Source organism: Gossypium hirsutum, chromosome D06, assembly GCF_007990345.1.
Source record: "Gossypium hirsutum isolate 1008001.06 chromosome D06, Gossypium_hirsutum_v2.1, whole genome shotgun sequence".
Lineage (NCBI taxonomy): Eukaryota > Viridiplantae > Streptophyta > Magnoliopsida > Malvales > Malvaceae > Gossypium > Gossypium hirsutum.
This window is the reverse complement of record NC_053442.1, coordinates 15443128-15467070: the sequence shown is the minus strand read 5'-3', so window position 1 is coordinate 15467070 and position 23943 is coordinate 15443128. Positions and strand designations below refer to the sequence as shown.

General features: G+C 32.3%; 5 protein-coding genes and 1 non-coding gene across 12 annotated transcripts; 3 read left to right on the top strand and 3 right to left on the bottom strand.

The window, feature by feature from the left end:
- Positions 1-255: 255 nt before the first annotated feature.
- Positions 256-2144, bottom strand: LOC107901031 (uncharacterized). Of its 6 annotated transcripts, XM_041095813.1 has the most exons (5): positions 1771-2129; positions 1520-1689; positions 792-1314; positions 643-698; positions 256-334 (listed from the first exon to the last, which is right to left on the bottom strand). In XM_041095813.1, the coding sequence occupies exons 3-4, from the start codon at positions 1260-1262 to the stop codon at positions 684-686; spliced, it is 486 nt and encodes a 161-aa protein (XP_040951747.1). In that variant the 5' UTR covers positions 1263-1314; positions 1520-1689; positions 1771-2129; the 3' UTR covers positions 256-334; positions 643-683. The 6 variants fall into 6 exon arrangements, with proteins under 6 accessions (XP_040951747.1, XP_016682345.1, XP_016682346.1 ...); XM_016826856.2 differs by having other exon boundaries at positions 256-698; XM_016826857.2 differs by having other exon boundaries at positions 256-698; positions 1520-1579.
- Positions 2145-4091: 1947 nt separating this feature from the next.
- Positions 4092-4164, top strand: TRNAA-UGC (transfer RNA alanine (anticodon UGC)). The gene has a single exon. It is a non-coding gene; the product is annotated as a tRNA-Ala (tRNA).
- Positions 4134-7600, top strand: LOC107901033 (2Fe-2S ferredoxin). 2 transcript variants are annotated; one of them, XM_016826863.2, is made up of 8 exons: positions 4134-4410; positions 4648-4728; positions 4968-5035; positions 5897-6012; positions 6682-6788; positions 6919-6968; positions 7070-7152; positions 7273-7600. In XM_016826863.2, exons 2-8 carry the CDS (start codon positions 4671-4673, stop codon positions 7385-7387), a joined length of 597 nt encoding a protein of 198 aa, XP_016682352.1. In that variant the 5' UTR covers positions 4134-4410; positions 4648-4670; the 3' UTR covers positions 7388-7600. The 2 variants fall into 2 exon arrangements, with proteins under 2 accessions (XP_016682352.1, XP_040951746.1); XM_041095812.1 differs by having other exon boundaries at positions 4244-4410; positions 4515-4728.
- Positions 7601-10695: 3095 nt separating this feature from the next.
- Positions 10696-11394, bottom strand: LOC121218380 (secreted RxLR effector protein 161-like). The gene has a single exon (XM_041095555.1). The coding sequence runs from the start codon at positions 11392-11394 to the stop codon at positions 10696-10698; it is 699 nt and encodes a 232-aa protein (XP_040951489.1).
- A 497-nt stretch (positions 11395-11891) lies between these two features.
- Positions 11892-12290, bottom strand: LOC107899939 (uncharacterized mitochondrial protein AtMg00820-like). The gene has a single exon (XM_016825675.1). The coding sequence runs from the start codon at positions 12288-12290 to the stop codon at positions 11892-11894; it is 399 nt and encodes a 132-aa protein (XP_016681164.1).
- A 9611-nt stretch (positions 12291-21901) lies between these two features.
- Positions 21902-23065, top strand: LOC107901034 (uncharacterized). The gene has a single exon (XM_016826864.2). It carries the CDS (start codon positions 22225-22227, stop codon positions 22780-22782), a length of 558 nt encoding a protein of 185 aa, XP_016682353.2. The 5' UTR covers positions 21902-22224; the 3' UTR covers positions 22783-23065.
- Positions 23066-23943: the final 878 nt, after the last annotated feature.

The window sequence follows — 23943 nt, the reverse complement described above, 5'->3', positions numbered from 1 at the left end:
CATGATAACTATTCTATTTGTTGCAGTGAAATAAAAGAAACACAAATAGAAAGCATCTTTTCCATTGAGCATTGGGGTGGCAATCTTTTGGATCATGTGCAGTTTTAGGATTCATTATAAGATATGAATAAATAAACAATCATATGAGCTTATAATACAAGATTGTAAAAGTGTAATAGCTTGGCAGAAATGGGACAGCTCAATGCTAAGATCTGGTTGGGGCATACTATCCAATTCCCACATGATATTTCAATATTTTATATTAAAAATCACTTGCATTGCATTGCACCCCAACATTATTCATGCAACCACACTGTACCATAGCATGTGCTTCCTACACCAAAGGTTCCAAACATTCAATTTTGCCAGAAATTAAACCCACAACATCATTTTAGAATCCAACATTTGGAGACAAAACAGTGATTACATACAACCACAACACTGCCTGCTAAAGTCATAGAAGCATCTACCCATCTCGGCATCGACGGAAGTATCTTATTACTGACCAAACGTAAGATAACAGTCACATTCCGATACGGACAGAGAGGTTACATTCCCCCCTCTTAGACACCTGAACAATTTTCTTCCTAAAACTTTAGTATTGTTCATCAATTAACAAAAGAGAAAAAAAAAATTGCTTACAAAGTGAAATTGCTTCAACCCCAAAAGTCCATGACTAGTATTTAATGAATCTCCAGCTGCAAAATCAGAAGAAACAATGTAACTTGTCCCTTAAGCATGTGAAATAGCAGAGCAGAGTAAACGCTTTAGCTTAAACTCAAAATAAGGACCTGTTCAGAAACTGAGCTGCCAACAGGGTGATTGTTTGGATGGTTCTCTATGCACTTGAGAAGATACTTGAAGGTCTCGATCTCACAAGGGAGCGTAAGTCCACCGTTGTGATCGTACCCGAATTCCTCCTCAGCCTTCTCCAGCAGAATAGTGAAGACAGGATGGCTGAGGTAGCTTGTCGGGATGATAAACCTTCGAAGCTCTGGTCCGACGTAAACTGCTAAATATCCCTTTGGGACATCGGGCGGCGGTTCGGAACCGTGGCAACTGTCCTCGTCAGAATCAAAAGACATAATGTTTTTGAGCCTTTGGTTGATTGGTGGGCAGAAAACTCCATGGTTTTCTTCTGAATGTGGGGTATCCGTACTCGGCATCGTACATAACGTGATGGTTTGCCACTTCTGAAGGATTTCTTTTAGTCTAACAATCTGCCGGATCCCGGTCGGCTTGCTACCACCTTGATCATCCATTATTGAATCTTCTGTGTAATAGTGGGATGAAATCCAAGATTGGGATCTTCCACTACATGTCCACGATTAAACCAATGAATCAAATACCTTTAGAACAAACAAGATGAACAATTCAAACACACTATTGTTTCCTTCACCTAGATCAAAGAAATAGAATTCCATCCATTTGCATAATGTGAAAGTAAGCTAAGAAATCACATAATCAAGAACATAACATAGAATGGAAGTAAAAGACTTCTTAGGTTTTAAGCCTGCACCTGCACTTAGATAACAAAATTTTGTTTATATAACCACAAGCTTCGTTTTAACATTGAGATCTGCAAAAATTGTAGCTAGCCCAATTTGTAAATTGAAACCTTAAAACATCGTCAGCAATGATACATCGACACAAAATGGTCTCTTTCAGCTAAATTAGTTTTTCTTTTCCCTGTTAGATCAACATACCACAAGTTTTATTACTTAGAAAATAAAATCTGAAAATTTGAACCAAAAAGGAAAATTTTCTTACCTGAATGCGAATATGGTGGGAGTTAGCAGAGAACCCGAAGAAGAAAAGCCATTGGAAAGCAGAAAAGGAGTATGGAAAATGATTCAAAATGAAAAAAAGAAAACAACAAAAAAGACAAAAGTAATCGTTAGAGAAACCAGAGTTGGTAGTTCTTCTTGTTCTGGTTTTAAACTATTTCCAAGTGTTTTGCTGTTTCATTGACTGTAGTACCAACATTTGCTTTGGGTAAAGTGACTGTCGGAGGATGGTGTTTTCTGTTTTTTTGGCTCTTCTATCTCTTTCTCTTAGCTGCTACTTGCATCGGTTTCCATTTCCATAGATTTTAAAGCTCTATTCTCATAGACTTTTTAGGTTATATGTCATTATATAACCTTACATTATTTTTTTTCCTTTTACACCATATTATAATTTCTTGCAAATTAAGAACATTACATTAATTTTTATTTTATTTATAAAGTTTGATTAATATACATGATAATTCTGAGAAAAAATTATTTAAAAAAAAAAGTAAATTCGATACTGATAATTGTAAATCGAGTGGTAAGAAGTTGTTTATCCTTTTAACTAAAATTTAAAATTTAAGTTTATTTTTTATATAATATTAAAAGTAAAGATAAGGTGATAGAATTTTAACACTTTTCAAATAAGTATTTAATAAAAATTTTAACAACACATCAATACAAATGAAGACTTGAGTTTCAATTTTATAGATAAAAAAAATAGTTATTGAGAATTTTACCCTCATTTAGGTATCTGTATAAATTAATTTCGAATTTAATGAAGATTTAATAATATGATAGAACTAGATTTATTTTCTAAATAAGTCTGATTTTTTACTTATTTGGATTTAATAATTTTTAAATCATTCAAATACGGTGAGGATATTTAAGGATAATTTAAAAAAAAAAAGATAGATTAATGAATAGTTACTTGTACTTATTATCTTATAGTAATTAATAAAGAAGTGATATTTTTTAAAAATTATTATTGTGTGGTGGAGTGAGGAGGAGATCCATGGGAAAGAAAAAAATGAAAACGTACTTAAAGGGATAGATCAACTCAACTTTAGATGACGTGTCACCGTAATTGGACCAAACATCGCTTTCGTTTCTTTGTTTTTCTAACTTTGTGTGCACGTGCTTCCATCGATCTCTGTGGGCCCAGCCCCCTCCTTTATTTTATTTTATTTTTTACTTTTAAGTATAATGACTTTTTTACCCTTTTAACTTATAAGAAAAATCATTTTACTCCTCCATTTAATTTTTCATCTTTTTTAATCTTAAAATTTACATTTTTTGTCAAATAACTCCAAAATATATAAAAAAAGTTAACTTTACTGACGTGAAATACATGTGGATTGCCACATAGATGACACAAAAAAATTTAATTAATTTTTAAAAATTTTAAAATAGTTTTTATATATATTTTGAATTTTTTAAATTTTAAAAAATTAATTAAATATTGATATGTCATCTACATGTATTCCACGTCAACAAAGTTAAATAACATTAATTTTTTTCATTCGTTTTAGTATAATTTGACAAAAAAACACAAATTTATAAGTTAAAAAGGATGAAAAATTAAATAAAGGGTTAAAATATTTTTTTATAAAATTAAAGGGCCAATAAGTAATTATACCTTTATTTTATTTTAGAATAAGCGACATCAACAACCATAGAAAACAAAAACTTTACTTACACCGTCCAAGTATATATATATATATTATATTTATAAACTATAATATGCTTATTTTAAAATAGCCAAATCATCTTTCCGTTACAAAACTAATACGATTAATTGTTTGATTATTTTTTAATTTTTTATATTTGGATAGAAAATATAGAAAAAAAAATTAGCATAGGTGGCCTGGAATGTAGTTTACATTTAATTATGATTTCTAAAGTCATATATGATATATTAGAAAACTGAGTGATGTATAAGTGTTGAATAATTAAGTATTAAAAATTATGTACTAAATTTAAATTATAATTTTTTTTGACTTTTTGTTTAAAATTAATTACTGAATATAATTAGATTGTTTGATAAATATAAAATTTAAGTTATAAAAAATATTCTACATTTATCTTTAACTTTTAAATGTTCCATTTTATTTTAAACCAAATCAAAATTTAATAAAAATTAAAATAAATTATGAATAGCTATTATCTACTTATCTTTTTCACAGAAAAATTCTATTCAATTATTTTTATTTTTTATTATCAAATATGTAAGAAATAAATCATTGAAAATATTATATTTCAATTGATTTAACTTTTTAAAGATATAATATTAATAAATAACTAAGAACGTAGTAAGCACAAGGGGATGTAGCTCAAATGGTAGAGCGCTCGCTTTGCATGCGAGAGGCACGGGGTTCGATTCCCCGCATCTCCACTGCAATAAACATTTTATTTTCCTTTTCCTAGTGTCAAAGTTCCTTGAAACGGCGTCGTTCACTCTCTCTTCTTCTCCCCTTTAGTCTCTACGGCGCATATTATTCTAAAGAAACTTGTTCATCTAACGTCAGCCAACTGCCCTCGCCGGCGGGCCACCATTTGCCTTCAAAACTAGTCACAGTTTTCGTCTTAAAGCGCATTAGAGATCACTGTCCCAGGCCTCCCTCTTATCTCGTTACAAAAGGTGTATATATTTATATTTTATTTCCGAAAGTTCCTTGCTTACTCACTTTTTTCGTTATGTCTTCTTTTCTGGAGGTTTAATTACTTGTCTATATCAATATGCAGCAGCTTAGATGAATACGCAGTTGAACTTTATTGATTAATTCGCTCTACATGCAAGTCCATTTGGACTTTGATGTGTTTGTTGAAGTTTGAAAAATTTTAGCTCTAAAGCCTTCCCCCCCTCCTCCTTAAATAGGGCCTGCTTTTCTATTTCAAGTTATGTTAATCTCTAGGCTTTGTAGAGTTGGATTTCAGGTTGCCAAGGAGCTATCAAGAGGTATACTTTTCTTTTCAAATTGACTTCATTTCTTATGCTTTGAATTTTAGTTTTATTACTTTCTATTGGCAATATTAATATTTAGAGATATTTCTAAATAAAAATGTGATACCCTTTTAGTTACTAAGTTGACAACTTGTTTTGATGATTGTGGTATAGTTTTTAGGCTCCTACAAATGCATGGTTTGTATGAAACTATCTTTTTGAGCAAGATATACACATTGCATTTTTTTTGACAGGTGGATATGCATATATGTCTAGATCAAGATATACACAAAGGCATTGCTGTCAATACCAGTGGTCTACGGTTAGTGATGATTATTTTCTTATATTTCAATAAGAGAATATATATATATATTTGCTTGTTGTTGACAATTGGCCAAGTTATCCTGCCGCTTATGACATGCTTGACCCTGTAGGGAATATTGGACTGTGGAGTGTAAATGATGGAAAACATAGCAGTTTATCAGCATTAAAGTGGAAGTTTTAGTTCTGAACTCTAATGAGATTAGCTTCTTTCATGGTTAGCTAGTTATGATATCAGGAGAAGAAATGTGTTAACTATGCTAGTCAATGAGCAAATGGTTTTACTTTAGATGGTCTTGAATATATTCGTTGTTAACATAATGAAATTATTGTGGTTTTTTATGAGCTTATGATGACTTAGTGCAGATCAGTTTTCTTGTGAAAGAACGGTCTCCTGTCTTGTCTACAGAAAGGAAATAGTATGGCATTGATTTTATTTTCTAAGGAGAAGGAATGATTTGACTAACGTTGGTCATTGTGGCATTATTGGATTTGTCAAAGGGATAGCAAAATAGACTAATAGTGCTTAATCTTGGATGACAGTTACATTATAAAATATGATTGAACTCAGACAAACATTTGATGAGATCTGGATGCTAATAAGCTGGAGGTGACGATAATTGCCAGGGTATTTAGAAAATAATTTCTGAAACATTGAAGTATAACACATCTATGGTTGGTATTAGTATAAATATTGAAGAACGGCATACATATGATTGATATTATGCTTTCAGATTTGGATAAGAAAGGATTTAAATTATAACTATTTATCTTGAAAAAAATAAAAGATTTCGTGTTCAGCAAATTATTAGGGAAATTTTCCCATCATCTTTTTCTTGTTTATTCAATTCTTTTTGGACAGCTTGAATTACTGCCAGAAACTAGAGCCTTTCAAGGTTCCATATTTCAAAAGCATCATGGTTTTTCTACCTCAGCTTCCGATGGTGCTTCTGCAGGAGCGGATGAAGAGAAAGGAACGTAAGCTCTTTTTAAATAAAAATGTAACAACATGGTGTCTATGACCGTGGGATGAAGTGATGGATCTTTTATTTAGTGCTAATCTTCTTAGATTGGTGAATTGTCTATTTAGATTATATAAACTCGCTGATTCCTTTTTGTTTTTTAGAATGGACACAAACATTAAAGAAGAAATACACAAACCTAATTTTGATTGACAACTTGTCATTTTAAGCTATTCTATATTGATACTACGTAGGAAAAGCATTTCTTTGTCAGGACGAAATATTGTTTGACATATTTGGCATGCTTCAAAGCAAACTTGAACTTTGGAGGTCAATTGATGCCTTAGCAAAGATTTTAGGTTGGATAGCATCCTGAACTCCGGAACCCATTAATAGGACTTGCATCTACGTATGCATGAGCCTTCAATTAGTTATGGATTTTGTTGGTGTGCTTTTCTGGTCTACTGTCCATCTCTGCATGATGTGGCTCTTCCACTTTTTTAGTTGGTGGGAGATTTAGATTGCATCTTATGACATTCACCAACTTTGAAAGCGGACTTTGAGTGCCCCCCCCCTACATTTGCTCTGTATACACTTAATGAATCCGTATGCATTGAATCTAAAATTGATTTTTTTTTCTTTAATTTGGTTGTTTTTCTTCACGGTAGATTGTCTGATTTGGCAGGATACCTGTCACATTTGTTTCAAAGGATGGAGAAGAAATTCCCATTCAAGTGCCTATTGGAATGTCTATGCTGGAAGCAGCTCATGAAAATGATATAGAACTTGAAGGCAAGGATCATGATCCATAATTGAACCCATAATTTTCCAGCTTTCCTTGGAGCTAACTCATCTTGGAGTAATTCGTTTACCGAAACCTTTCATTGCTAATAATTAATGTCTGTTTGTACTGACGTTTCAGGAGCATGTGAGGGTTCACTTGCTTGTTCAACATGCCATGTCATAGTGATGGTATGCTATTGGCATTATATTTACCAAACATGTTGTTAATTGGTTTATGTTAGTACATACTAATGTTATTTCAACCTGATAACTATTGACTCCTTTGTTAGGACATGGAGTACTATAATAAATTGGAAGATCCAGCTGATGAAGAGAATGACATGTTGGACCTGGCCTTTGGGCTTACCGAAACGTGAGTGAGTTCTTCATAATCTGCCGGAGTGTTTTTTTTTTTTTTTTGTGTGTGTGTGTGTGTGCATGCGAAATTTAATCTAAATAGATTGCCATTTGTCATGTTCTTGAACGATCTCAGGTCTCGTCTGGGATGTCAAATAGTTGCAAGTCCTGAACTTGATGGAATTCGTTTAGCAATCCCTGCTGCCACTCGAAACTTTTCTGTTGACGGGTATGTTCCAAAACCACATTAGACATGATCAATATCAATACAACACCTCACTCAATTTAAATGAGCACAGAGGATCCAGTTATCCAGTTTTGTAGCTTCAGTAATCCTATTTGAATCGGGGAGCATATATTATTCTCAAATGATTGCTTTTTGTATTGATTATTGCTTATTGAATTCCCAATAATCCTTGTGTGACATTGATTCTATATATCAAATGATGTCAAAGCTCCCATGACCACACTGTGTTCTGCACGTTTTTATATAGAGACCAGGGAACTCAATTTAATGTCAGTTATGATAGGTTGAACGCAATGTGCTGACTGTTGAATCATAATTTAAGTGTGGATCACCTTCTTAAACACATGACCTTCATGATGGTCAAGAATTTAGTGAAACGGAGTGTGAAAACACGTCACTTGGATCTGATGCATCAAAAAAGTAGTATCAGTCAAATTTAAAATAGTAATTTTAACATGTCAGATTCAAGTGTACATATGTAATTTGATCATTGTGTTTTAAATAAGCTCAATCATAGTTAAGGTGACATTTAAGGCCTAAACTAACGATTAGATTGACAGATGGACTTGGTTGATTTAATATTGGTACTTTGAAATTCAATTAGAAATCTAAGGATGATTTTGATATTGAAATAATTATTTGAAGATGTTTAATGGGGCAAGTTTTGTGTTGTCGTTTGTGTGGTAACCTACACGAAATTGGATCCTTCGTTGAAGGAATGCAAGCTAATTGGACACTAAATCAGTTGAGAAATAGTTTGAAACTACCTCTTTTTATGTAATAAATATTATTTTGTGTGTTTTTATCAGTATATATTTTATATATAATCTATAAAAATAAATGTAAATTAACGCATGAGAGTTGAACACAAGCTGTCTTGTTCCTATTTTAAAGTCTCAATTTTATGAGTTTAAATGAACTCTTATTTATTTTTAATGTGCACTTTTTATAAAAAAATATTTCTTATATAATTTTTTTCCTATATAGCGTGTTATAATTTAGTAAGCATGTTTTTCTTCAATTTTGAATATGGTAGTCATTACTTACGTTTTGGTCCTAAATTGGTATTAAGTAGGTCTTAAAATGGGTCTAAAATTTTGGTCAAGCTCAGTCCAAATAAAAATGTTAAAGTTTGAGTTTGACCCAGCTCGTCCATACTAAATTTTTTATATTCTGTTTTTTATATACTTTTTTAAAATATATATAATGCATCAAAAACATTAAAATGAATGTTCCTCAATAAATTGAAAATAAATTTTAAAAAATCTTTATACTTAACATTAAGATAGGTGTAACTTAACAAGTAAATGCTTCTAAAATAGTAGCAAAATTAATAATAAAATAAGAGTTATACAATATTCAAACAAAAACAACAAAATAATAGTAACATAATAGTTAAATAATGTCAAAATAGTGAGAAAACAATAAGAAAACAGTGGGAGAGTGACAAAGGAAGAAGTACAAGAGGTAATCAAACGCTAATTATTTATTTTTATGGGATTATATTTTACATTATACATCATTTCATATTTGTATTTGTATTTTTTTATTAGATGTAATAGTTATATACCTAAAAATACCAGTATTAACTTTTCAGAGTTTAATTAAGGTTTTAGAGTTGATTTGATGAAAATTCATAATTAGCTAATAATATTAGAAATTAACTTTCATCAACAACCCTAAAGTAAAAAAAATTATATTTATTACACTGTATTAAATATAAAATTAAACAATTTCACAATTAACTTTTTAATACCAAAATATATAATTTTTGTCAAATATAAGTACGAGATTTGATTAAAAAATAACACATTTTGACTACCAAATGAACTTGAATAAGTCAATAATTAAGAAGAAAATGGGAACAACTGGATGGTACCATTGCACTGATGTTAATGGTACATTCTTATTATTTGAACTCCCAAATAAAAATATTTTATGGATTGATGTCCTGTAGTATATATTCTTAGTCGTTCTAATGCAAAATCGAACTAAAATTTGGCTCAATTATCCATCTCAGCGTCATTAAACTTTGTTGGATCATTTTGTTTGATTTTAATGTTTTTAAACACAGCTTATAATGCTTAGTGCTTCAGCCAACAAGCTATCCAAGTTGAAAGAACAAGCTGAAGAATATGCCTCACTAATCATGGTTCGTGGAAGATCTGGATCCCGAGAATTTTGGGTACATTGAGGTAAATTATATATCACATATTTTAGCCCACAAATTATGGGTATAATGTATGCCATGTTGCAAATAAAAATAGGCCTCATTTTGGGTCCATTTCAGTTATGGCAGCTGGAAACTCTTCTCCTACAAAGAGATACTTATATAAACTACGGCAAGTGTGGGGTGGAGTCAAAACATAATTTCTGTTAGACCCAAAATCATAAATTAAGATATGATATAAAACTTAAGAAATTATAAATTAGGATTTATCATGTCAAATCATCAAGAATGAAACAAGAATAAAACTAGATACGGAAACGTACATGAATCCATGAATTCCTTAAAATTTTTTTGGATCTTGGAGATTTGATCTTCCAAATTAGCACACAAGAAATTCAGAAAATATTTGCTCTTTCTTTCCTAAGGATGGGATATTAGAAGAAATATCTTGTATGTAATTTGGGGACTATAACCCTAATATTTATCACTTTGGCATATTAGCCATAATTCCTAATTAGCCCATCATCAATTAGAATTTGATTAGAACTTAATTACTAGAGTATCCACACATATTTGACCCATACTTTATTTAATAATTAAAGCCCAATAAAATTTTAACCAAATTAGATCACTTTTAATTTGGTCTAACCTATCATGATAGTAAATAATAACATGTAATTACCCTTATTATATATGTGATGTCCATATTTTCCAACAATCTTCCACTTGGACTACACATATATATACTAATTACTTTATAATTATATGTCATTATATAACCTTATGAGCTCAAAAATTTTCCTATCATATCCAAAAGGTATTCCAAACAATCTCGTCCATTAATTATGCTAACATAGAACCAAAACTACTTTCGTTACATATATCGTAACTAAATTCATCTCTGATCATCTATATTAACACAAACAAATGACATAGATCAAGTATGGATGTCTAACATGGAAATTACATGCAATATGATCTAAACATGTCTATTTCCAACTGGTCCTCTTTAAACTTAAGTGAGGTCAGTATCAAAATAACAAACAAAGTGAATAAATTGAATACTTCATTTCTAATCAGAAAATAACCAAATACATAAATGTATAAAAACAAACATAAAGCAAATAAAATATAAAATCCCACTAAATCATGATATCCTCAAACAATGTAACACCCATGTGAGCAGTGTATTCATGAAAGACCTTGAGTGGTAAACTTTTTGTGAGCGGATCCGCTATCATGGGGTTTGTCCCTATGTGTTGTATGGATATTTGACCATTTTGCACTTTTTCTTTCGCAACTAGGAGCTTTATGTCAACATGCTTTGGCTTAGATGCACTCTTGTTGTTATTGGAATACATCACTGCTGACTTATTGTCACAAAATAATTTGAGTGGTCTTTCTACATTCTCTATAATGCGCAGCCCATTGACAAAGTTCCGCAACCATATTTCATGGTTTGATGCCTCATAGCATACTACAAACTCTGTTGCCATAATGGATGTAGCTACAAGTGTCTGCTTGACACTTTTCCAGGATATAGCTCCTCCAGCTAATAAGTAAATATAGTCTGATGTAGATTTCCTACTATTTTGGCACCCAGTGAAATCAGAATCAGAATACCCTATGACCTCCAAAAGATTTGATCTCTTATAAGTAAGCATGTAATCTTTTGTTCTCTGAAGATATCTCATAACCCTTTTGGCTGCTATTGAATGGTCTATACCAAGTTTCCTTAAATATCTGCCTAACATCCTAACAATGTACGTAATATCCGGACACGTACATACTAGAGCATACATTAAACTCCCAACAGCTGATGCATATGGAATCTTTTGCATTTCTTGAATTTCAAAGTTACTTTTAGGGTATTAAGTAAGACTAAATTTGTCTCATTTAGCAACAAGGGTGTCACCTGGTCTACAACTTTGCATGCCAAACCTTTTGAATACTTTATCGATATAGCTCTTTTGTGATAATCCAAGAATACCCTGAGATTAGTCTCGATGTATCTAAATTTCTAAAACAAAATAGGCGTCCTTGATATCTTTCATCTCAAAATGCTTAGATAAAAACCTCTTGGTTTCATGCAATAAGCCTATATCATTAGCGACAAGCAAAATGTCATCGACATATAGAATCAGAAATTTGTACTTACTCCCATTGAATTTGTGATACACACAATCATCAACAATATTCATCTCAAAACCAAACAAAATAATTACTTGATGAAACTTGTGGTACCATTGACGGGAAGCTTGTTTGAGTCCATAAATGGATTTTGTCAATTTGCAAACCATATTTTTTAAGTCTTCCGACTCAAAGTTTTATTATTGCACTATATAAATTGTTTCTTCAATTTCGCTATTAAGAAACGTAGTCTTAACATCCATCTGATGTAACTCAAGATCAAATTAGCAACAAGCGCCATGATTATCCTAAAAGAGTCTTTCGATGAAACTGGAAAGAAAGTCTCTGTAAAATCAATGCCTTCTTCCTGAGTATATCCTTTAGTTGCAAGACGTTCCTTATACCTCTTCACATTACCATTTGCATCCATTTTGGTTTTAAATATCCATTTACAACCAATTGGTTTTGTGCCTTTAGGTAATGGGACAAGTTCCCAAACTTTATTGTCTTGCATTGACTTATACACATCTTTCATGTCATAAATCCACTTTTGAGAATTAGAACTTTTCATGGCCTGATGAAAGTTGATTGGATCATCTTCCGTCATTCCATTATCATCCTTATGTTCTTTGAGAAATACAATATAATCATCTAGAATAGCATTTCTCCTTTCTTTTTTGGACCTCCTTAATGGCACTTGTTCTTGAGGTTGTTAAGTTTGTTCTTCTGGAATAATTACCTCATCTTGAATGGGGGGTTGTTCAACATTGTCTTGTTGAGGTTCTGGATTCACTTCTTGATCGATGATAGGTATGAGAACTTGAACATCGTCAAAAGTGATAGTAGGAACTGAGTTTGAATCCAATTTCTCCTCAAAAGCAATGTCTCTAACCTTATTTCTCCCTCCAAACTCAATACCCTCAAAAAATGTTGTAGTTCCTGTCTCAAAAATATTCCTTATTATGGGATCATAAAACATATATCCCCTAGATCGCTTAGAATAACCAATAAAGTAGCTGCTCACTGTTTTGGAGTCCAATTTATTTTCATGTATACTATAAGGCCTTACCTCAATTGGACATCCCCAAATGTGAAAGTGCTTTAAACTAGGCTTTTGACCTGTCCAAAACTCATAAGGTGTTTTTGCAATTACTTTATTGGGTACTCTATTAAGAATGTAAGCTGTTATCTTCAATGCTTCTCCCTAGAGGGACTCAGGTAAGGTAGAATGGGTAGTCATGCTCCTTACCATATCCTTAAGAGTCTTGTTACGTCTTTCAGCTACACCATTCATACTAGGTGACCCTGGCATGGTATACTGTGGGACAATACTATATTCTTTTAGGAATTTCTTAAATGGTCTTGGATATTATTCACTTGAGCCATCATATCTGCCATAGTACTCACCACCACGGTCAGATCTAACAATTTTAATCTTTTTGTTGAGTCGATTCTCAACCTTAGCTTTATAAGCTTTGAGCACATCCAGAGACTGAGATTTTTCATGAATGAGGTATAAGTACCCATAATGTGAATAATCGTCTATGGATGTTATGAAATATTGTTGACCATTCTAGGATGTCGTAGGGAATGACCCACAAATATCTGTATGAATAAATTCTAAGACATCTGAAGATCTGTTGGCACCTAATCTCTTGGTTTTGGTCTGTTTTCCCTTAATTCAATAGACACAAACATCAAAGTTTGTGAAGTCAAGGGACTCTAAAATACCATCAGACACAAGACGTTCAACTCTAACTTTTGATATATGACCTAAGTGCTTATGCCATAATGATGCTGAATTTTTCTTATTTAATTTGTGTTTAATACCACGTGATTCCACATGCAAGGTTTCATTATAGGATGCAACTATTTCTAGCAAATAAAGGTTGTCATAAGTATTTAAATAACCAGTTCCAACAACATTCAAATTTAAAGACAAACTAAATTGCTTATTTCCAAATGAAAAATAATATCCAAATTTGTCCAATGAAGAAATAGAAACTAAATTCCGTCTAAATGGCGATACAATAAAAGTGTCTTTTAAATCCAAATAAAAACATGTTCCTAATAACAACCTAAAATGCCTAATCGCTTCTACTTCTATCGATTTTTCATCGCCCACAAAGATGTGTCTTTCACCATCACTTGGTTTTCGGTAACTTAGGTAATCCTGCATAAAAACACTTATGTGGGTAGTAGCACCAGAATCTATCCACCAAGTGCTCTAGGTACTGAAGCTAAATTAACCTCAAAACAGACCAAAGTAAGAATTATGCCTTTCTTTGCACGTCAAGTATGATATTTGGTACAATATTTCTCCACGTGTCTAGACTTGTTACAGAAGAAAGAATTCTCTGTAGCTTGCTGTTGTTTTTTTTGAGCTGGACCCGTAATAGCTTCATTTTGATATTTTCTTTTCTTGCCCTTGTCTTTAGGGGCATTGGCCAAATGAGTACTTTCAGACTTATCACGCTTCAACCTTTCTTCCTTTTGCACACAATGAGAAATGAGCTCATTTAGTGTCCATTTCTTCTTTTGACAGTTATAACTAATTTTAAGTTGATTAAATTGTGCAGAAAGCGATACCAAAAACAAAAGAACAAACAATTCCTTAGAGAGCTTGAACTTAAGTGCCTTAAGTCTTAAAGCAATATGGAACGTCTCTATAATGTACTCCATTACGTTTCCTTGACCCTTATACTTTATAGACATTAAAGAAGTCAGAAGTGAAGTCATCTCAACCTTATCGTTTTTAGAAAAATGTTTCTCAATTTCGTCAAGGAAACCCTTGGCCTGAGTAATCTCTCCAGACTCTAGCCCCTAAAGGCTTCTGGAGTGTTGTGTTTCATGATTATTAGACTCATGCAACTTGAACGATCCCACCTCTCAAATTCTCTCTTAACATCAGGGGTGCTTTCCGCAATAAAAGGTGCAGGTTGTTCTTCCCTTACTGTGCAAGGTCTATGTCCATACAGCCAAGCACTATAAGTAAGTGTTTTTTCCATTCCTTAAAATTAGTCCTATTAAGCATGTGTATAGAATTTATATTAGCAGATATTATGGCAGCAGAAGATGAACTAGTTGAATATAGAACAAAAAAAAAGCAACCTCACGGCAATATTCATAAGTAAACAATAAATTCAAAATAATGGCTAATCTCACCTCAAGATACCAAACACAACATTAATATCAAGTCTTTGGACAATAATATTAACAGTAAGCGATACTCTTGTTGTAGCAATCAAACATTGACAATAAATAATGTCAAACAATTAATTAATCTTTGGACTAACTTATTGTTCACATAAAATACCTTATAATTGTCATACATTTATCACCATAGATGTCGTTGAAATTCTGCCAAATATTAACTTACCTTTGGGTCAATCAATAAACACATGAATCACAAAAACATATAATCATCTTAATATTTTAAATAAACTAATTTATGCAAAAGAGGTCACTTTGGCGGCATTTTGTTTCAGCTAATCTATTTAAAATATTATACATCCTTAATTAAAACCAAAGCCAAAATTTGAATTTATTTATTTCAAAATATTTCTTTTAATTTCATCTTTCAATCAAATTAAAAGATAATCATATATATTTATATAATTTTCCAAAACAACATACATTAAACCAATCAAAACATGCATATATATTTATATATAAAAACGAAACATACGAAACATATATATATGAATCAATTTCTATACTGTGAACTTCTTTTCCATTTTTTATTAACTAAATGTGGTATAGGTTTTTTTTATTTAATAGAAATTGAAACACAGGACCAATGAAGAATGAATGTCAAATAAAAATCTTGAATTTAACATGATCATTCGCTGAAGTAATATTATAGAAATATTTCAAAATCTGTAATTGAATCCATCAATTCAAAAATCACTCAAATTAAAAATTAAAACAAAACCCTAAAATTTTAATATGAATTCAAGATAATCAAGATCTAAAAAAAATACTTTAATATAAACCATCAAAGATCAACATATATATCTGAAATACAAAACCCATGAAATTTCATAAATCAATCATTCAAATGAAGAACCTTAATCAATTCTCAATGATTCGATATGATGAGACTCTGATATCACTTGTTAGAATCATAAATTAAGATATGATATAAAACTTAAGAAATTATAAATTAGGATCTGTCATGTCAAATCATCAAGAACGAAACAAGAATAAAACTAGATGCGGAAGCGTACCTGAATCCATGAATTTCTTGAAGTTTTTTCGAATCTTGAGGATTTGATTTTCCAAATTAACACACAAGAAATTCAGAGAATATTTGCTCTCTCTTTCCTAAGGACGGGATATTAGAAAAGATATCTTGTATGTAATTTGGGGACTATAACCCTAATGTTTATAACTTTGGCATATTAGCCCTAATTCCTAATTAGCCCATCATTAATTAGAATTTGATTAGAACTTAATTACTAGAGTATCTACACATATTTGACCCATATTTTATTTAATAATTAAAGCCTAATAAAACTTTAGCCAAATTAGATCACTTTTAATTTGGGCTAACTTATCATGATAGTAAATAATAACATGTAATTACCATTGTTATATATGTAATGTCCATATATTCTAACACCAAAATCATGTTTTTAAGAGTGTTGTTTAAGCTCTGGTGTTTGATATTAGAAAACTAGCAAAGGGGATGGATTTTGTCAATTTGGGTGATGACAATGGCTACCTTATTTGCCTGGAAATTACTGTAATATAAAAACAGGGCAACATTTCAAGTTACGGGATATTGCTTGTGTACTGCCATAGGGGCTGCAGAGACTCTCAAGCTCAATATGGCTCTAATCCTTTTACCGGTTTGTCGAATCAGTTTGACTTGGCTTCGCTCCACAAAAGCAAGGTCATTTGTTCCTTTTGTTGAAAACATTAATTTCCATAAGGTAGAAAACACTACTTAATGGACTTAGTAAACTCATTCTCGCACACACTTCCTAAGTTATTTTTAACCAATTTTTAGTTCCCTCAATTTCACAGACAATTGCATGTCGTATAGCCATTGGAGTCTTGGTTCTTGCAGGAAGCCACTTGTCCTGTGATTTTATCCGCTTGACTCAGGCTTCACTAGAAAGATTTTCTCTCATAGCCTCTGATATCAGTCATGGCGAAAGACCCACATATTCAGAACTCTTGATTGGTGTTGTAGGTGTGACAGGGGTTTCTATGGTGATTTTAGTGGCCATTACATTTGTATTAGCAACAAGTTACTTCCGCAAAAATGTATTGAGATTCCCAGCACCCTTCAACGGATTGACAGGCTTCAATGCCTTATGGTATTCTCATCATCTTCTTGGTGTCGTCTACATTTTGCTAGTAATCCTTGTGGGGCTAGGAATTGGAGCCACCTCTTTCATAAGCATCGTTAGAGACCTTTTAAACAATTCAAGAGCAGAAGATCAAATGGTATGACCTTCAAGTCACCTTGCTGTAGGACTGTTTCCTTCTCTGCTTACAATATCTGTGGCTTTGAATGTTTGATGGTATAGGATTTAACCACAGAGACGACTCAATCAGATGAGAGTCGGAATAGTCTTGCATCTTCAAGTTTTTTGCAATTTTGCATGAATCTAAGATTACGGAAGTAATACCTTATTGTTGTTCTTTCTACTGTGAAACAGGGTCAGATTGAGCTGCACAATTACCTTACAAGTGCTTATGAAGAAGGGGATGTAAGATCAACATTGATTACGTTGGTCCAAGCTCTAAATCATGCAAAACATGGCGTTGACATCCTATCAGGAGCCCGAGTATGATCTTTCATTTTCTACACAACTTAATAAAGTATAATATAAACATAATAACACATAACACAGTTTTCTGTAAAATAAATTAAATACTAGTAGCTAAAAATGTCTAAAACTTTTTTGTTTATGAATGTATGGCTTGTATTGAGGGGTTGGAATCTCAACACATCTAGTATTGTGCTCTTGGGATGCCTATGCTCCACTTAGCTTTGAAATTTTATCTTTATTGGGTTAGTGATTGTGTCAAGAGTCATAAACGGTACTTAAATAGGTCAAATCACGAAAGTGGATTTGAACTCTTTATCTTTAACTTAAAGGTCATTTATGATTAAATATGTTACCACTTGAGATAACTCCGGAGAATCCTGTAAGTTGAGATAGTTACACGTCCAACATGCGAAAGTTTCAAGTTATGCGGAAATGAAAGTATACATTTCCTTTCTTAGCAGCCAAACAACCATTTCGAAAACTCAAAACTGTTTTAATTGTTGTGAGAAACCCTTTTAATGTGTTTATAATTTGGCAAGAGAAAGATAGGTTGAAAACATCCTGATGCCACCGTAGGTAAATACTGAGTACTTTTCAAACAAAGCATCAACAAGAACCCATTCAATTCAACCTACATCACGCAATCAATTAATGAAAGAAGAATAAAATAAATTCATATTAAATTGCTTTATAAAAAGAAAAAATAATAGTAAGAAACTTGAGCCTTGTTTACCTATCACCTGACCGAAAATGAAATTGAAAAGCAACTAATGTGTATATATAGAAAGCATTAACCGATCCATGAAGGAAGTATTCAGGGTTAGAAAGCAGAAATTCCTTTTTCAAACTCACTATGATTAAAAACTAAAGAGATGGGTTTTATTTATGGCAACTAACCAGTGCGAGATTAAAAAGTTGAGTTGGGATCAAATACAAGCTTTCATGCCTACTGCCGAGAGGTTGTTAGTTTTTCTAATTATGTTATTAATATTTAATTTTGACAAGTATTTTTGTTGTTTGTGTATTTGTAGCATATAATTATTTTTAAAATTGTTAGGTCTAGTTCACACCATTCATTAATTCTGTGTCATGCATGCGATATTTTACATGTCATAATTCTATTCAAGATATTATATATTTATATAAATTTTAACACATTAATTTATTTTGTATAGATGCATTCATATCATCACATCAAATCGTATTTTTATAAATATATGTGTCATGTTACAAATCCTCTTATGTTTTATGTAAATTATGATTAAGGATATATTCTGATTAGCAACAATAATTTATTTTGGTGATTGTATCCACACGGCGGGTTTGAATCAAGAGCATGATCACATGGCTTGGTTAAAGGAGAAGATTTGTGATTTTGTTAAAATAAAAATGCACGAGTATTGCATTGTGGAATAGCAGTGTTGGCAAAGGATTTAACAATATTATTGGGAAGAATACATGTATCACATCTTTGCAAAGGATTTCATTCCCGCGTGTGAATAATGTGTCCATCTTTGCACTTTTCCTTTCACACACAAAACATAAATGAAGCAAATGGCTTCAAAAAGTTTGAACAATTCCTTGTTTACTTGAGAATTACTATCATTCTCGTCGCTTCATCATCATTAATCATCATTATTGTCTTCTTTATTTTATTGAAGTAGGAGCTCCAAATCTTCTCTACCTACCTCTATTCTTATCAAACCTCACATCTTTGAGATATTTGACTTATCTTAAGGATGATTTCTTATGAAGCTCTATTGCTCCTAACGCACCTCACCCACACGTTTATGGGCGGAAGTACATACTATATCTATATATATATATTAAAAGCAAGGTAAACGTGACGCACTGCTTTTTTTAACCCACCATTCATCGGCCCCACGTACCTTACTATCACCCAACAGTCACGTCTTCTTTCGGACTCCCTTCAAATCAGAATTTTGAAAATTAAAACATAATCCATTTAATTTTTTAAAAGATATATATTTTAACATTTTATTTAATTATTTTTTGTATTTTTAGTTTTTATATTTGTGTTGTTTATTAAATCACATGAATTACAATATGGATGTTACTTTAAAATTTTAAAATTTTCCAAAAAAATTATACAAATTAATTTTTAAAATTATAAAAGAATATTTAATGTTTTTTAAATTATAAAAAATTAATTAAATTATCAACGTGGCATATCTACAAAGTTAACAAACGTTAATTTTTTATTTATTTTGGGGTGATTTGACAAACAATACAAATTTAAATATTAAAATAGGAAAAAAATAAAATAAAGAGTTAAAATAACATTTTTTAATAAAGTTGAAGTGTTAAATAAATTATTATGCCTAAAAACAACCTCCATTAAACTATTAAATTTCAATTTCATCCCATTAAATAATAATTAATTAATTAAAAAGTATAAAAATTAAAAATATTATTAAAAAATAAAACAAGTGCAATCATTGATTATTTATCTCAGTTTTTTTTATTTTTTTATCGATTCACAAAGGATTTAGTTTAGATTCAATTTTATGTGATTGGTTGAGCCACTTAATCCTGATTTGATTGATAGATTTGATTCAAAAATTCTAACATCTTTGTTAAAAATTGATTGATAGAAAAAAAAAGAGTTATAAATATTTATTTTTAAATTTTTAAATTTTGAATAAATAATTTATTTATACAAATAAATAAGGTCTGTTTTTTTGTATAGAATTAAGGTATAATTTTAGTTTTTTGAAAAAAGAAAAAAAAAAGAGAGAGTAATTAATTTTAATTGAATATAATTTTATCTCTTTATTTTAATAATATTATTAATAGGGTTATATTCACGTATAAAAGAAAAACATTCATTTCATAACAAGGATTTGATTACAACAATCTAACTTGCTCGAGTACTTGGAATTCCAGTCAATAAGTCTGACATATTGCTGGTTATTCTACAGTCATGTCGTATTTGCGATTACAATGCACAAAGGAAACATCCATACAAAAGGACAAAACCATCCATATGTGGTGGAAGATGGGACACAGGCATTTTCTCGAGAGCGATAAGTCTTATCATTTTGAGTCATCCATTCCCCTAATCTTATTGCTTTGTCATTTCTTTCATCCCCTAATCTTACTGCCCCTTTGTTAAAAGCATTAAAATTTTGAAGGTCTAACATCTGGGGCTGCTAACACCTTACAATTCGCCAAGCATCTATACGTGTAACTTTCATCACCAGCATCTCCGCCGGCCGTCGCATGACCAAAGTCCCCACCGCTCAAGGCCTATCGTTTTTACCCTTTTCCGATGGCTACGAAAACGGAGTCCAAGCCGGTGATGACACAGACCATTACCTGTCTGAACTTAGGCGACGAGGCAAAGAAGCCATCTCCGAGCTTATAACAAGCAGTGAGAACGAACGCAAACCATCACTTGCATTGTCTACTCCTTGTTCCTTCATTGGGCCACGGAGTTGGCGCGTAAGCATCACATCCCGACATCTTTACTTTGGATTCAAGCCGCCACCGTTTTTGACATCTACTATTTTTACTTCAACGGATACGAATCCGCCATTAAAGCCCAAGCTAATGAAACAAACCCCAAGTCTTCTATAAAATTACCAAGTTTACCGCCACTCGCCACCCGCGACCTTCCGTTGATCGTCCTCGCTTCAAACGTTTAACATTAGGCACTGTTGTTGTTCCAAGAACAAATGGACGTCCTCGCCGAAGACCTTCAATGCTTTGGAACACGAAGCATTAAACGGCATTGAAAAGTTCAAAATTGTTGGAATCGGACTTTTAATCTCATCTTCGTTCCTAACTCAAAAGACCCATTGGGTAATTCCTTGAGAACCGATCTTTTTCAATCCGATTCAAAAGATTGCACGAAGCATTAAACGTAACTGCTGTTATAACCAAATAAAATTATCCTTACACGTCTTGAAATTGAGTAACTGTGATTTCATGTCGTGATATGTTATTTTTTTTAGTGGAAATGGATAAAATGTGGTGAAGTTACAGTTTGATTTAAATAACTACTTGAAATTGAGGAACTGTGATTTTATATCATTTTTTTCTTTAAAATTTACTTAGGGTAAATTGCTTTTAAGTCTAAATTATTAAATTATTCAAAATTTAAGTAATTTAATTATTAAAATTATAATTGTATTGTCTTTTTCGTTCACAATGTCTCTATTAATACAAAACTTTTTCTCTCTCTTATAAATTAATTTTTTTATTAGACCGTTTTGAGTATCACAAATCTGAACTAAAATTTAAATAATTTAATAACTTAAATAAAAATTTTAAAATGATTTAAAATTTTTAAATAATTTAATAACTATCTTATAATATTTTAAAATAAAATGACCAAATAATTTAGTCTAACTTAGTACAATATACCCCTAGAAATTGATATAGCTTTTTACGAGAAGGGCAAGGGACGGTAAATATCAACCCTCCTGATTTCACACCTGCCCATGTTTTTTAATAATAGTATCGCTATATTATAAAAAGAATTGGGTATAAGTAAATGGATCAATCTTAGCAAATTAGCATCTTTCCTTTCGATTCTCAGCATCTCCATTAATCTCCTCAACTTGCTCTCTCCATCTATGGCCTAGCTTTCTTTGTCGTGTTCTCTTTCTCCTCTACCTTACCATTTCTATAGGCCTCTGATTTTTATTTTCCCTTATAAAACACAGAAACAGAACCAAAACTAGAATATCTGCAGACAGCCGAATTTTAGAGTTGGGGGACCAAACAAAAATGAATCAGTTGTTGGAATCTCCACTCGAAGCTTTGGCATTTAACTATGTGAGTTTTGGGATTTTCACGGTTATTCATAATCTGTGGACGTGGATTGCTATTCTCACTGCTGCGGTTAGTTTTTGGAGGATAAGAGCCGTCGTCGGCGCCTCCGTTCAAAGTAATGACCAGAAGCCGTCGGCGTCTATTTCTGATCGTGCCCATGATGAGTCTCGACCGATTCTCGGCGCCGATGAAAAGCCGACCCCTTCAGCTTCAGTTTCAAGTCCCCCTCCAGCTTCCGTCTCAGAAACAAGCGGTTCGCAGTTGGTGACCAAAGGAGGGAAATTCAAGTTGACTGTTTATTACGTGGATGATGACGTAGACGTCGACGGTGGGATGACGGTAACGGAATGGAGTGACGGTGGTGAAGGGAGGTGCTGCGGGGAGTGGTGGGAGAGTTGGGAAAGAGTGTTGAGGTTGAGGAAAGGGGAAGCAGGGTGGTACCGTTATCAGGATTTGACGGCGTTAAACGGCAACGTTGTTAGGTTATGGGATGAATCATGCAGGAGGTGGTGAAGAAGGTAAAGCTGAAGCTGTGCTGTAATGGTGGTTGGTGGCGGTGGCATTTTAGGAATTTAATGTAGATGGTATAATGTTTTTTATTTTTTTCCTTTTAATGATTTGTGTTAATGACTTTGGGTTTAAGGTTGGGGAAACTTGTAAATATATTTGTCGGATATAACAACCTTTAGAAAATCCAAAAGCAAATGCTTCTGAGGTTACAATAATTTTCCTACTCTTTGCTAACTATTTAGCATTATGAGATATTATGAAATATTATAACCCAGATTTAATTTAATTTGATTTTAGGGGCCTAAGTCTCTCTTTAAAAACTGTGAATTTGGAAGTTAATATAAGAATAATATTATGACCAAGCTGTAAGATAATTTAACTAACAAAATGTAAATAACTCAAATTTTAATTCTACTAAAGCTAAAATAATTTTATAATTTGAATAGTCGGGTAGTTTACAAAGTAAGAACATCTCGTCACCTATGGAGAAAATAGTAGTCATTAATTCTGGTATCAAAATCATATATGATTTGAAGTTAAGTGTAACGGGCCTCGACCCAGAGTCTTTCATCAGCAACTTTGCGATTCATGGGTTTGATACAAGGTCATTCAGTTTAGGTACTTTTGGATGGGGGAAAGCACGCATAATTTTATTCAGAGTCGCGTTGCTCAGTTTCTTGGCCTTGATATCGATCCGTTGGTGTCTTTTCCAGTATTAGTTGGCAGTGGGGAGAGTATTCACAGTGAAGGGAGAGTGAAAAATGTGCATTTATAGATTCAAGGTACTGATATAGCTGCTGATTTTTATGTCTTGCCTCTTCATGGATCAGATGTAGTATTGGGAGTGGCATGACTGGCAACTATTGGCCCTGTCATAATCGACTATGCTTCATCAACCTTTCAATTCAGTATCGGGTCGTTGAAGGTTACTTGGCAAGGAATACATGGTTCAGGTCCTAAACAGATTTAGCTAAACTCATTGCGGCGTACCCATGAAGTGGGAGCTGTTGCAGCCTTGTATAGTCTACAGATATCGTTCGATCCATCTTACACCAAGCCTAATACAACTACGACTTTTACCCCATCACTTAACCAGTTTCGAGATGTTTTCACTTGAATATCGGGCTTACCTTCGAAACGCCTTACGGATCACTCTATACACCT

Coding starts and splice junctions, on each gene's coding strand:
- LOC107901031 (XM_016826855.2), bottom strand. CDS start 1,262: ATGGATGATCAAGGTGGTAGCAAGCCGACCGGGATCCGGCAGATTGTT.
- LOC121218380 (XM_041095555.1), bottom strand. CDS start 11,394: ATGCAAAAGATTCCATATGCATCAGCTGTTGGGAGTTTAATGTATGCT.
- LOC107901033 (XM_016826863.2), top strand. CDS start 4,671: ATGTTAATCTCTAGGCTTTGTAGAGTTGGATTTCAGGTTGCCAAGGAG. Junction 5,036..5,896: donor GTCAATACCAGTGGTCTACG/GTTAGTGATGAT, acceptor CTTTTTGGACAG/CTTGAATTACTGCCAGAAAC. Junction 6,969..7,069: donor CATGCCATGTCATAGTGATG/GTATGCTATTGG, acceptor CTCCTTTGTTAG/GACATGGAGTACTATAATAA.
- LOC107901034 (XM_016826864.2), top strand. CDS start 22,225: ATGAATCAGTTGTTGGAATCTCCACTCGAAGCTTTGGCATTTAACTAT.
- LOC107899939 (XM_016825675.1), bottom strand. CDS start 12,290: ATGACGGAAGATGATCCAATCAACTTTCATCAGGCCATGAAAAGTTCT.